We start from the raw sequence: 15,462 nt of genomic DNA on the forward strand, positions 1-15,462 counted from the left end.
TACAAGATATACTAGGTCACTCACCGAGCCTTTGATCTCTCCATAGCTTATAGATTTGTCGAGTTTGTTTGTCTCTGAACAAACATAATGCTGCCCAACCTGGAAATCTTTGACTTCAAATATTTGCTAAAACATGAAACAATGTCGCCACTGTTTGTACTTTAGCTATTGAGCTAATAAGCATGACTTCCTGTTTATATATTTTCAAAGCTGCCATCTAGTACAACAGGAATTTCTATAAATCAACTTCCAATGAAGTATTAGACCCATTCACCAATGTGGTATCACTTGAGTGCATGCATGTCAAACATCGAGCAACAAACATGGCTGTCAGCAAAAAAACGTAGTTTATTTTAATTTTTATTTGCTGTTTTGTTGAGCTTGGCTCAATAATTGTTAATCAATCAATTGAAAAGTGTAAAAGAGTAAACCAAACTGGTTTTTAAAAGGATAGATACAACAGAATTTTTAAAGATGAAGTAAAAAACTAGAGGATTATTTTTCACACCATTTGAATGTATTTGACACCAAAAAGCCTTGTATAAGTTAATGAATCTGCCTTCAGTGTTATTGGTAAGGTGGTTGCAAAAAACTAAAAACTATTATTATTAATTTTAGGTCTCCTGATATATATCAGCCATAACAACCATGGCCTAGTGATCTAGAAGGCCTGACCTGCCAACAACATGTTAGGGTTGAATTCTCAAAAAGGTCGCTGATGGTGACAGGAACCACATCCAACCTTAAATTACTCTCTGTAACTGGGCATGTCTCCAGTCACCAAGGTTCTCTTGCTACTAGACTCAGACATGTCCAGCCAAGATCACAGAGCCATTGTTTGTCTAACAAATGCTCTTAAAACACACACACAGTCTCTACTTACAGTAATCTAAGCGGACATCATACTCCATATTTAGAGGGTTTCTTTTACTACCAGCCATCTTTGAGTTTGAACTAACCTTCGCATTGGGCCACGAGAAAATGTTTTTCACTCCCCTTGTTGTCGGCAACTTTGTGCTTAGAAAGTCTGTCAAAGCCTCGAAGGTGGCAAACTGTTTCTGGTTGACAGCAATCTGAAGACCTTTGTAGTGTTTGTCTCCACTTTTATAAAATGACACAAGCCGACCCCTAAAACATCATCAATGCAATCAGCACAGTATACAGTACTAACTTTACTGTACATTGGGTTAACACTTCACATTTCCAGAAAGTAGTGGCATCCAAAAGCAGCTCGTTCACTTAATTTTCAAAAACATTCTCATACCCATTTAATCCCATTATTCAAATCTGCTTAAAAATTTTTGGTCTCTGACTTATATTCCCATCAATCTGTATGCTTGCTCACAACCGGTACTATACCAGCTGTTCTCCTTCTAGAACACCCTTACTCTACTCATAAATCCTATATTGATCTAGCACTTCCAGCCTCTACTTTAGCATCTGTACATTGACAGCCTTCATACCAAGCCTCAGAAGCATCGATTAGCTGCTTGCTGTCATTTGTAGATTCAGAGACACTAATATATTTAGGGCCATCTTGAAGCAGTGCCTGCTGCCGAGGCTGGAGTAGTCTGAGCGTCTTTGGGCTATTTTTTTTTCTTTAAATTGTAGAATTTTTTCGTCCATGTGAGCCACACCCTGCTCACTGCCTGCACATGGGGCTCTGCACCTCAATCGTCAAAGCTATTGTGCACATGAATAATTTTGTGCACATATTTTTTTTGCCTATTTTGTTAAGTTGTTTTACTTGCTGAAAAAAATAAAGTCCAACAAATTTAAATTCACCGCTTTTGCCATTACATCATGCCTGCAAGTTATTTTGAAGCAAGCAGACTCTGAATTTATTTTAGCAGCTTGGGAAAGTAGTCAAAGTTTGACAAAAAATGTATCACTTGAAGAATGCATGATTATACAATAGAGAGTTAACTTGGGAACCTTCATATTCAACATAGACTTACATGTATGTTATTCAACATTATGCCCTAAATACTAGATTAAATTTTACTTAACCCTGTAAATCGCCACCAATCAGCTATAAGTATGGCTAAATTTACTGGTTGGACTGTAACTTTAGAGTTGAGCTACAATTTTAATGGCATATCATTGATGAGCCAAGTTTGACGTAAATCAAATCAAAAACTATAAATTCAGAAAGAAAAATCACAAGCTATCACACAAAAGCATCACCAGACTTTGTTTTTGATTTTTGATCTTTGTGACTTTTAACCAATGTTTTATAGAATCTCATAAACTGTATCAGATAAAAGCTGTGAAAACAATTCTAAGGTAAAAACATCAAATGTGCAAAACAAAGCTCTCCAGTTGAGTCTTTGACTATCTCTGGAAAAATATTTATTCATGCGAGACTAAAGCCAGCTAATACAATCACTGGAATAACAAAAAATTGAAAGTATTTTCCAGCACAAAATTACACACTTACAAATCATCTCTAAATAATGTTAAGACGTATTTCATAATACATTTCATTGGCTTATGATAGAGGTAAAACAATTTTAATGATCAAATTATCAGTGTAAATAAATTAATCATGTATTATGTCGGGATTTTGTGAGTAGTTCTATGTATTTTATTGCAAACACGTAATGTTAACAAATGTTTTTGCCTTACACAATACACAGATTTAAAACGTAATCGCACATAACAGAGTGGCAAGCTTATTTTGATTATGGTTTCAGACAATCAGATGTTCTGTAGTTTATAGTAAAACTAGCTGCGCCACCCAACGTTGCCCGTGTAATAGAAGAGTCTTTGGACAGAAAGTTGATTTGTATTTAACATATAACAGCATTTGCCATTCTAACTTTCAAAGTACATATCATGAGAGAAGTGTGTCGTGTAGTTGAAATAATTTAAGAGAAAAATAAAAACAACTGTGAAGGTTTTAAAACTTTGTCAAGCAACTGTACCTTTCAAGCTAGTAGCCTTGCATATTGCCAATGAAAAACTCCACTAAGCTAGTTAATAAGGTTAGGCTTCTAATGACAGTAAGCCATGACTTTGAGTCTGTATTGTTGTCCAGCTCAGCTGTTCTAATAATAGCTATAGCCGGATTTCCAACAGCCGGATTTCCAACAGACGGATTTCCAACACACAGACTTTGAGAAATATATACATGTATATAGATTGAAGCTGAATGTCGATTAAATTGTAAACAAAATCCTAAAAAATTTTTATTTGATATCAAAATTTAAAAAGATTATATAAACTGTAAACTAAAAGTTATAAAAAATTTAGCATTAAAATATGTATAATTTTTAATATTTTATATCTCAGGCAAAAGTGAGAAATATTTAGCAATAATCTATAATATTTTGCTTACAGCAGATCCAGAATGTTGAAAGACAAAAGGCATATTTCTGTTGACTATTGATTGGTGTTACACTGTAATTAACCTAACACTGCAAATCGCCAACATACAGCTTTAAGCATGCCTAAATTCACTGGTTGGACTATAACTTTGATGTTGAGCTACAACTTTTATGGCATATTGTCGATGAGCCAAGTTTGAGGCAAGTCAAGTCAAATCTTATAAATTCAGAAAGAAAAATCACAAGCTATTACGCAAAGGTATCATCATTTTTGTTCTTGACTTGTCATCAATATTTCATGGAATCTCATGAAGTGTATATGCAAACAAGTTATAAAAACAATGTTTAAAATAAAAATCAATATGTACATAGAAAGATGCACCAATTGAGTTTCGATTATCTCTGGAGAAATATTTAACCGATCTAGACTAAAGTTAGTTAATACAGCCACTAGAATAGCAGAAAATAGAAAATATTTTGCTTACTCATGGCAGATACTGATGTTTGGAAGGCATAAGAAATATTTCTGTTGACTATTGATTGGTGTTATAAGCATAGTAAAAGAATGACGGGCATGAGTTTCTTAAGGTCAAAAACTGGCACGCATCAATATTTATGTATCAAAGAAAACCAAGATCAAATTGCAAACTCGCTGTCTGTAACAAGTGTTAGTCATGGATACTAATTGACTTACAACGTTGCTTTGTAATGTTAGAAAGCAACACATAGAAGTTTAGCAAAAAAGCAAATAGAAATTTCATACAAGATATGAATTTTAAAATGACTCTGATAGATCTTTTGTTTGTGAATATTGTTTTGCTTTTGTGTAACATTAGCTCAACAGTTTGTAGAACTCTTGAATAATAATGGCTTTGATGTTCTATACAATTTTAGAGAGCCCTTTAGTATCTAATTACTTGGCTAATAAAACACATTTTTTTAAATTGTGGACCGTACAAGCTAATTTACAGTATGTTAGGTTCGGATGGCTCATGCTCATCAGATAAAGCAATTGTTTACGCCATGTTGTTATGCAGAGTCTTTTGCATAGAATCAATAGATCTCAGGTCATTTACTGCATTAGGTTTTTTGTAACTGACTAAAATTTTCATGCATATTTGGACATTGCGCAAAAAAAACTAAGGTTGTCACCAGTCTTATTATGACCTTTTAAAAGAATTATATATTTTGGTTTGAGGTAGCTAACTATAATGAGTTAGCTTTACATATAGAATTACATGTATATTTTGTAAAAACTGTTAGGTGAAGCTTTACTTATTCAATTGAACAAAGCTAATCATTGTCGAGGCAGGTCATAACCTATGTTCATGTGTCATCAAAAAATCCCCTTTGATAATTTACAATAATATCACTCTTTCAATCAGTTGGTAAACTCCTGAAAAGTACAATATTCCAGTGATATCTTGGCAGAGTCATTGAAGGTATGCTCCACTGAATGTTATGGATGCATTTTTAAATCTACCACTAAAATGTTCTGGACATACTGTTACATTCTGCACATACTGTTACATTCTGCACATACTGTTACATTCTGCACATACTGTTACATTCTGCACATACTGTTACATTCTGCACATACTGTTACATTCTGCACATACTGTTACATTCTGCACATACTGTTACATTCTGCACATACTGTTACATTCTGCACATACTGTTACATTCTGCACATACTGTTACATTCTGCACATACTGTTACATTCTGCACATACTTTACTCTGAAATCAATAATGATTGACTGAAGCATTTATAAGCTTAGAATAGCATTTCCTGATAGAACTCAATTATTTTTATGTGGCATGACTGGTCAAGGCAGGTAGGTGCTTTGCGAGCCGTTACCAAAGATGGGTGTAAATTTGAGCTGGTTACCAGAAAGCTGATACTTCAAATGACCTAAAACTAGATTTTTTTACGTAAAACAACTGTATATAATATGGTGTTGACATATTGTATTCCTCAAATTTGCCCTAGAGAACATTTAAATGTACAAAACAGCCTAAATCCAGCTTTTATTTTGCAGTTTGTTTACAGTATGGCCCAGAATGCTCTGTCTTAAATGAGTTTTAGCGTGTGCAAGTCTGAATCAGCGGGCGTTGGAAGATTTTCAAAATTTTCAAGAAACTAATAAACTTTCCTTTTGTTAATCTTTTTCTGTTGAGGGCGAGGAAGAGGTACATCATCCGGTTCTTCATAGGCAGCATTTGAAGACTCATATCTAGATAGATCTATGCCGTAATCATCAGTCCTAGGGCTAAAGTCGTCATCTCCATAGTTCCAAGAGTTGTTTTCTCTCACTGAGCCATTCTGCAGCATATATACGTATTTAATGATAGATTTTATGCTGATGTTTTGAAAAAAACGTTTTGTGTAAAATCTTGACCAAAATCTAAAAGATCTTGGGCAAAACAAAGTTTTATTTGCATTATAATCATTACATATATTTACTATTATTCTGATGTTTTGTTTCTCTAAAAATTTAAACAGATAATGAAAATAAACTTAGTAAAATACTTCTATGTTATATTTATCGACATTAAGTTTTGAATTACTGCTCCATATAAGTAGGTTTCTCTTACTACTTATAAACTTTGTTAGAATAAAATATGTCCAATCACATTGTTAAAAACTCAATTTTGGCAGAAACCCAGCAAAGCTCTACAGGAATAAGTGAGCAAGACACTAGAAACAAAGTATTCTGTTTCTATAACCATCTACCAACTTGAAGTTGACTACTTTTATCATTTTTTCCTGATTATCAAAGCTAAAATGGGAGTTATGTTTTCATTATCCAAAGACTAAAGAGTAGGCCAGCAAATATCTGCCATTAAATGGGACGTGAGATAGCAGTTGATAAAATATAGCTCTATGATCTGGTTCGCTCTATGTTTTCTCTAATTGATGTCACATCCCGTTTTAATTAATTCTCAAATGTTTGTAATACAGGCAACCAGTTTATATCGTTTATATTCCAGTCATTTTAGCCTGTGAAACAACTGGAATGGCGCAGACATTGCTATGAGAAACACTTATCCTACAACGGAAAATTTATTTGTTATGCAAGTATAAATTTTTAATGGCTTTGGTAATTGACAGCAAAATTGTGTTTTTCTTTACATTCTAAAAAAAGAAAAAAATGCAAAAATGAAACAATTTGGAATTATTGAGTGAGTTAAACAAAAGGGTTTTAAAAGTTGATAATCTAGTAGTATTGCGGAAGAGTCAGGATAGGGAATTGAAGGTGCACAGTTCACAAGTAACAGAAACAGTTTACAAGCGCGGTAGCAATCGGCATAGATGACAGTCTACATGTAGCATTGCCTGAGTACCAGCTAGGCTTAATTCTTTAATTGATTATCTTTTACTTAGACTGAGATCCAAGTATATTTTGAGCAGCAGTTGGTAACCAAGGCATGATACTAGCGATTTCACACCGCTCTTCACATCATCTCTGGGGAAGAAAGTCTTTCAACCACTTTATGCATTATTCATTTATACGTTCACATCTAAGAGAGTTTCTAAATGACCTCAGACAAACATTTTCAAAGTTTATAAAGATGTTCAATGTTCAGTTATTATTGCGGTCTAAAAACTAATCAATTATTTAATGATGATTGAAAATATGCAAGCGGTCTTGTAGCAACAACGTCCCGACGGAGTTGCAAGCATGCCCTGTGAACTCTCTATCAAACCTAGTGTAGCGTACGTCAGCATCCTAGCACAGCTATAAATAGTGGGTGTCATAGATAAATTAGGGCGTGTTTCTGTCACCCAGCAACTGGCATCAGGTATAATCCTGACAGAACAGCACAACGGTTTAAAGCTGATGATTGACAAGATCAGTCACATAAGAGGCAACACGAATAGCCTTCAGTGTAGCTCACAGCTGACTTTCCTACTTGAATCATCTATGCAAGTCTGAAAGTACACTCAAATTCCCTTACTGTTAAAAAATTGTAATTGTCAAAGATTTGAAAAGAGTCTCAAGCATGAAAAATTAGTTTATTCATAAGTTGAACTAACCAACACATCGATATTTTTTTAAAAACAGGAAACCACCAGCTAGCACAATGATAGGCCAAAAGTTTCAGGCTTGCAAAAGATCTAAACGCTATATGCGAATGATGCGGGAAAAATACCGAGTAAGCTATTACTTTTTAAACATTCTCCGCACTTCAGTCATTCCTATTTAGATTTTAAAATTTATGATGATGACCTCTGGCATAGAATTATTTATATTTTTACCAAACTCCCTCGTATTTGTATATATTGATATATATTACTTTATTGACTATCATTTCATTTCAAACAGAAATGTTTTTCAAATTATGCTATACCACAATCAGAAAGCAAAAGAAGGAAAAAGGGCAACAGTAGCCACTAAAATGAAAACCACGAGTAAGTCTGCAACACGGGGATGTCGATTGAAACACTTATCGCATGGTAACTCAACAGTATGACATTCCAAATCCACGTAATCCATAGTGCATACCAAGAGAAAACAATTTCAATATGTGTTGCCAAGGTAAAATAATTTAATAAAAATCATTGATCAATGCGCAGTCATTTGCTATTCACTATTTGAACATCGAAAAGGCTCGCAACCATTCCATAAAAAGGTTGCATTGTTGCCTGTCACGTGCCCGACTTTTTTGAAATATTTTGTAATGCAGATTGACCGACACTGTTTAACACTTTTTTTCGCTCTCAGGGACTATATCTTGGCAAGTTGGTGTAGTATTTCACCAATACATGGTGACTTCTAATTACGCAGTACTTCACCAACTTCCAAGTAGATATACTTCCTACCAGTATTCTTTATTATATATTCTGTATATAATATATATTATATATTCTATGTATAATATATATTATATATATAATGTATATTATATATCTTATATGAGTACTCGCAACTCTCTGTCAAGGTATTTCATTACTATTGTACTCGTAGCCAGAGTGCTACTGAACCAACAAATGAAATTTATTCTGCGATGAGGGAACTTCATCTGATATTTTTGGCAGTATGATAGAACCATCATCATTAGATTAAAACTGTACCAATGCTAAGAGGACTAACCATGCACTTACTAGCAAGTGCGTGAAAGGCTAGAATAACTGCCCTGCATCACTCCACCAACAATCAATAACATACCAAAAGGTAAACAATGAAGCGTTGCAGGCAATCACAGTGCAAGAGGTCAATGTCTATCATGATAATAGTTGTGATGATCATTTAGGGTGAGGGAAATAGACCGCTAATTGTCTTGCATTGTCCCACGTAAATGTGAACTATTGGCATTCTGATATATTATAGCCACTACCCCCTATCAATAGGTGAACGTAAGAGATAGCCTATTCTTTTACTAACTTGACGTTATACATGTATTATGTTCAAATAATAATGCGTCATTTATTAAAATTGGTTAAATGCATTAAAAATGACGTGCTTGTGTTTTGCAACCAAAACAAACTGGGTTGATGCAAGCAGGGTTTATGCATCGTCACGCAACAAACCAATACAATTAGTGTATTAACGACAGAGAATTGTACTTATCACACTGTTAAAATTAAAAAAACATGAAATTCTTGCTAAAATAGTTTGTGTTTGAGATGTTAGGGTTCATCTGTTTGTAAACTCAACAACTAAGAAAAGTCAGCTATCGGTAAAAATCTCATCAAACTATTTTATATATAGGATCCCCTTACACAAGTCCTGATTCCAGTTTTATATTTGCAGATTTATGTTTGAGTTTGGAGAGTTTGCGTATCAACAGCAACATCAAACTGGCAGATTATCAATTTATACAAATGATTACATAACATATCCATCAACCATGATATTGGTACATGGTACATCAAAGGAGAGCTTACCTTACGATAAAACATGAAAATTATGTGTACCAATACACAGACACATTGTGTATTGATACAATGTGTATAGATGCAACATATAAGCATAATTTATGCATAAACATGACATGATTGTATGTATATACATGTAGGTTTAGCCAATACAGATATGGTACATATAGGCACTATATGTAGACGTATAGTATATATTAATACAGTATGTATATATGCAGTGTGAATATAGTACAGATACAGTATATGTAAATATGCCATACATAGATATAGTAGATATTTATATGGTATATAAGAATATGATATATATATTTATCATACTCTTATATACCATATAAATATCTACTATATCTATGTATGGCATATTTACATATACTGTATCTGTACTATATTACATATATACATATATACATACATGTATATATATGGAAGCGTGCGCATAAAGCCCATAAATGCAGATGGAGTATATATGCTTGCAATTGGACTGAATATAGTATAGTACGTAATTATATGAGTAACAGTATACATAGATGTGGTATGCCGACATTTAGCATATATAGAGCTAACATCTAAGGGCTATGTATAGAGTTATGTATAGAGTTATGTATAGAGCTATTGAGTTACAAGCTATAGAGTTACGAGCTTTAGAGCTATGTTTATAAGTAATATGTAAATATAGTACTTGTAGACATAGTACGTACAGTATCTAAATATACCAATATTTATTTTCACATTATTCTAATTAGAATTTAATTCTTCTAGTTTTTACCACTTAAGAGTCATCACCTCAAATGGTATATCCTGGTACAAAATTTATTGTAACTACTTGCACATGAGATTTGACACAGGTGCGATTGTGGCTGGATTCTCTTCCTAACACCACCAATGGTCTTTCTGTGTTTTGATCTACTGACCTACTGATCATGTACCAGCACACTAACCACTGATCCACAGCTGCACCTTCCAACAAGCTTTACTACATATCACTAATAGCATAGGAACTCACGATGCGTAAGTACAAAAACCCTCATAACTATAAAACCTTTACAACCTTTAACGACAATAAGTAACAAAATTTTATAGGCAGTTCACTCGGACTGTGTCAGTAAACAGTAGCTTTTTACATGAACACGCAAGAGTTTTAAGTAGATCTATGCTTTTCGACTTCAGCAGTCAAAAACACATTCTGGAGAAAACAACCTGAAGACTGAAGGAGGCTGAAAGCGGATTAGATTTCAAGTTTCTCTAGCCAACATGCAAAAAATAGCTTTAGAAAACACGTACATTCCAATGACCACCAAACAATTCTTTTATTGGTAACAATAGGCTTCACAAACATTATATATAGTTGTGCAAACAAAATACAAAATGGTTTTAAAAAGATATTTACCTTGATAAGTTTATCTCTGTTTTTCACATATCTAGCTTTGTATGAATACATGGTAGTGAGTTAGCTTAGCGAGTTACATGCTATCTTGACAGTCACTCGGTGTATCAAATGATGCCTCAGTGAAACCGCCGCTAGTAGCTATTGGTTACTGAGTACGCGAAATCAAGCGCAGCAGACACACGAGATCAATAACACAGTAATGATAGCGAGGATATCATATACTGCCATTCTGTACGCAGCGTATTGATCACCTATTCAACTCATTTCATCAGCAAATACTCGAAGCAACAAACTTCAAATATTCAATACAACAATGTAGCTAAGCATGAAAAACAATGGTCTCTTTACATCGATCTAAGGTTGGTCAATTGTGCATGATGGCCTGGTCTAAAGGGTTTTTAACATTTGCTCTAGTAAACACTCTCTTATATTAAATATGTAGTACTATTTAATATAAAAGTAAATGCATTGTTATTTAATTATTATTCTAATATATATCTTACTATGATTTATTACTATTGCTTTTAAATTAATTGGTAATAATTTTGTAACAGTTCGCAAAAATAGTTGTACCAAAAATTAACTCTATGAAAATATTCGTTTGGTTTTCTACTTTTTTCTGAGCTGTGCAAAAACATATTTTAAACCTAGCTAAAATTAATTAAGCACACCATTACAGAATGCAGTACCAGAATAAACCACTATCGTACGTTTCAGGTTATAAAATTTATGTTACATCAACCCTCAATTCACTATTCCAACTCCTTCGCAATACTATTAGATTATTCATTTTAAAACATTTTCGTTCATCTCACTTGATATTTCCTGATTTCTGTCATCTCAAAACATCATTTTGTTGCTGAATAATAATCCCAATAAAAATGTATACATACATGTACATAGCAAAGAAAACAAGAAATGCTTGTGAGTAAAAGTCTTGCAATTTTATGCTAACATAGCTACGGCCAATTTTGAGTGCGTAAAGGAAACAAATACTTCATGGTATATTTATAGACGATTTAGACGCTGGTTACACATTTCAGAAATCTGTGTTCTTACTTAAAAGCCATATGTTCATGTGACAAAAAATTACAACTTGTAATGAAACATGCTAAAAGCTACTGAAACAAAACAACTGGTAAGATTTGTTTCATTAACAACTATTTTCTCTCTTTCTCTCGATTTTTTCTTTCCTTCTCACTCTTTTTCTCATTCTCTCTCCCTTCTCTTTCTCTTTTCTATCTCTCTTCACCGTTTTTATCCTCTTGATAAACTCATTACAGTTCTAAATTGAATACTCAGATAGTAACAGACAGAATCTTTCATATCACAACTACCGCTCTCACATTCTTGATTGAATCTATTTTCATTTGCAAGAGTGCCCCAGGGTGCATGTGTAACATGACATAGTGTATCTGTAAACATGAAAGAATGTACATGTATATATAACATGACAAAGCATATCTGTAAACATGACAGGGTGTATATATAACATGAATACAAGTGTAAATGACTTCTACGAATGCGCTGTACTGAAACAGTAAACACGTTAGTATGGCAGTGTATCAAAACGAAATTGTCTCAGTCTGTCAAAGCATTAATATGACAGTATATCAGTGTTTCAGCATGCCAGCATATGGCAGTATAGTAGAGGTCAATGTGCCAGAATGACAGATTAGCATTGCGTGTGCTAGTATGACAGTGTGTAAGAATGACACCATGAGTGCATAAGTGCATAGTGTGCAAGTCCGTCAATTTGTAAGTGTGTAAATGTGTAAGTGGGTAAGTGCATCAGTGTGTAAATGCATGTGGGTATGTCCATCTGGACATGAGATTATCACCATATATAAAGCCATAGAAAAGGTACCTATTTGATGAAGAACTTTTCGCAGGGTATTTTATTAAAGTGAAGATATCAAAAGAAAAGTGCAAACTAAGCAATAGCATTTTGTGGGTGGAGTACTAACAATATGTTTATTTGTATGCTATTATATATTTGTTTATCATATCTGTTATTTATACTTATATCTGTGCCTTATACATCATTTGTATGTATCTCTGCCAAAACTTGTTAGTATTGTTATTTTAAACCTTTTTACCATAAAAACACTATTATTGACATCTTAGTATTTGGTGCAAGCAAATTCCTATTCCTTGCCAATCTAAAAAGATGGAAAGGAAAGTATTTCCAACTAACTTTGATTTAAAACAGCCTTGCTGCTCTGAGTCTCTTGTATCCATCAACAAATTCTTGGCAATCCGATGTGTCTTTTATGCAAAAAACAATTAACAAGTGTAATAAGGTACCACTATCATTGTTATAACGCTTGCATTACCTTCTGCATGGATATAGTTAGCAGCTTCCTCGCCGGCGATGTTTGGTTCCTAGTGTTGCTAACAGTGCCAGCAACGTTTCCTCCTGCCTTGTTCCATCTATAACATTGTTTATATAATTTCAAAAAACTTTACCTAGCATCTATTACGACAAATTAAAAAAGATCAAATATCGAGTTCGAGCAAGCAAAGTAAAAGTTGTCTTCTTTGCCGAGGTACGACAATTCCACTTATGATTTCTCAATATGATTGCTATATAATAGATAGACAGTAGTTGAATGCTTCGCATTGCATGGTTAACAAAAAAGGTTTCTTCAAGGAAAATTATTATTAATCAACATATACAACATTAACCATTCTAGCTTTCAAACGAAATTTTTTGTTTATTTCTGTGTGTGCAGTAAGTTTAATTAAGTTTGTGCTCTATCTATATAGATGAATCTCAGTGTTGGTCGCTTATCTGTTGGTCTGTCTGTTGTGTGTTCATATATAGCAATAAAGTTGTAGCAATGAAAAATGCCCTGTGCTCTGAATTTGAACTCGGCACATCCAGCTCTGGAAGCGGACAAGCATTAAGCCACACAGGCTCCTTGGAATACAATTGAATAATAGTGCTTATAGTCATTACATTGGCTAAAATATGCACAACAATGTTGTGTGACGCCTACCATCACTGGAACTGGCTTCACAGCTTTTGTGGTCTTTATGGCCATTACAACTCACGGCTCTTATTATAGTAAATTTAGCGGTATACTAGCTTAAGTTACTTAAATTTGCCAAGTTGATAATTTTGCCATTGGATAATCAGTGAACTTAGCCAATGGCAACTATGTTACCTGTGAATGTTTATAGGCCAGTTTTTATTACCAGTGCACCCCTCGACATTCGGTAGTATACATAAACTAGGTGAATGCCCGACGTTGCCCAGGGAATAAAAAAGTCTTTCGGTAAAAAACTTATTTTTATTTAACATATACAACATTTGCTATTACCATTTACACACGCATACACGTACACACGTACACACGTACAGACGTACACACGTACACACGTACACATGTACACTCGTACACTCATACACTTGTGCACGAGTGTACGAGTGTACGTGTGTACGAGTGTACGTCTGTATGTGTGTACGTCTGTACGTGTGTACGAGTGTACGATTGTACGTGTGTACAAGTGTACGTGTGTACGACTGCACTCGTGCACTCATGCACTGCACACATGCAGTCATGCACATGTGCACATGTGCACACATGCACATGCGCACACATGCACACATACACACAGACAAACTTTGAGATTTATATATATATTTAAGTTTTATAGCATTTTGGGAATTTCTGGGCACATTTTTTCCTAGCAGTTCAAGTTTAAACTTATTTTAACCAATTGCCAATAAATATTCGCAGGTGTAATAACTATGTCTACAATTATTCCACTGCATATCAAGGTGGGTGTGTGGCATAGTGATTGGCAAGCTTGTCTGCAAAACTGGTGTTTTCAAGTTCAGTTCTTGTGCAAAGCAGTTTTTTTGTTCGTACAACTTTATTGCTATAACTGGACATACAGACCACAGACCAACAAACATTTAGATTTATAAAAGACCGGCCAAATGCTTGGCGCTTTAGAAGAAATAGAATAATCACCTAATGATTTTGAGCAACTTACCTAGAAAGCCAGATCTTTACTAAAATCTTTATTAAAATAATACCCGGGTTCTTGGTCAGCTTAACAATTGTTACCTTTAACGATCAACAGTGCTAGTTATTAGCCTCAAGCAAGCGCTTCAAGTGCGAGTATCTTAACCAATGTAATGACTATTGGCCCAGTTAGTCTCTTGTATTTTGTGTAGTTAATGGTTAAGTTGGTCATGTCTAGATTTGGAGGTCCCAAGATCAAATCCAGTGTTGTGCTGATTTTTCATTGCTTGATTTTAATTGCTATAATTGGACACAGGGTTTAACAATGTGGACAAAAAGATAAATGCGGAGATGAATATACATGTAAATGTAGATGGACTTTGTTACTGCTGGTCAATATCTTTCAAAGCAAGTTCGGCCATGAGACAAAACATAATACAGAGCAAGGTAAAATGTTGTCTATCAGAAAAAATCTTTTTTGTATAGCGCTGTTCTACGTTGTAGATTGGCAAGTTGTTGGTGTCTGTTATAGGATGCAGGAGAGTTTCCGGCGAAGTAGGTATATAATGGATTGTCAACCAGATTAAAGATGTGATCAGAGGGTTTTAAACAAAAACTATCTAATAACACAATTAGCTCAACAGCATTTTGACCATTCAGACGCTGATCAAAACACTCATATTAAGTAGCATAATCGTAAAATAAAATTTTCGAAAGTGTTTTAACTTTTTTATCAGTCTTCAATATAAAAGAATAACGGCATCGAGCAGCATATGACAGAATGAACAATATCCGATTCTAGTAAAGGAGCAATAGGCGTTTTTGTTTTACACCAAACTCTCTGAGCTGAACTAGAGCATGAGTTGGTCTAGTTTTTGAGATA

The 15,462-nt window shown here is 34.1% G+C and overlaps 1 protein-coding gene across 1 annotated transcript in view; it reads right to left on the reverse strand.

Moving 5' to 3' along the window:
- LOC137405127 (echinoderm microtubule-associated protein-like CG42247) overlaps positions 1–15,462 on the reverse strand; it is a 59,100-nt gene that overhangs the window by 26,451 nt on the left and 17,187 nt on the right. Inside the window, 6 exon segments of the mRNA XM_068091351.1 lie at positions 25–126; positions 960–1,128; positions 1,464–1,561; positions 5,481–5,654; positions 11,804–11,887; positions 12,939–13,035. Coding sequence (XP_067947452.1) covers positions 25–126; positions 960–1,128; positions 1,464–1,561; positions 5,481–5,654; positions 11,804–11,887; positions 12,939–13,035 — 724 coding nt within the window.

This window comes from Watersipora subatra, chromosome 9 (assembly GCF_963576615.1).
Source record: "Watersipora subatra chromosome 9, tzWatSuba1.1, whole genome shotgun sequence".
NCBI lineage: Eukaryota > Metazoa > Bryozoa > Gymnolaemata > Cheilostomatida > Watersiporidae > Watersipora > Watersipora subatra.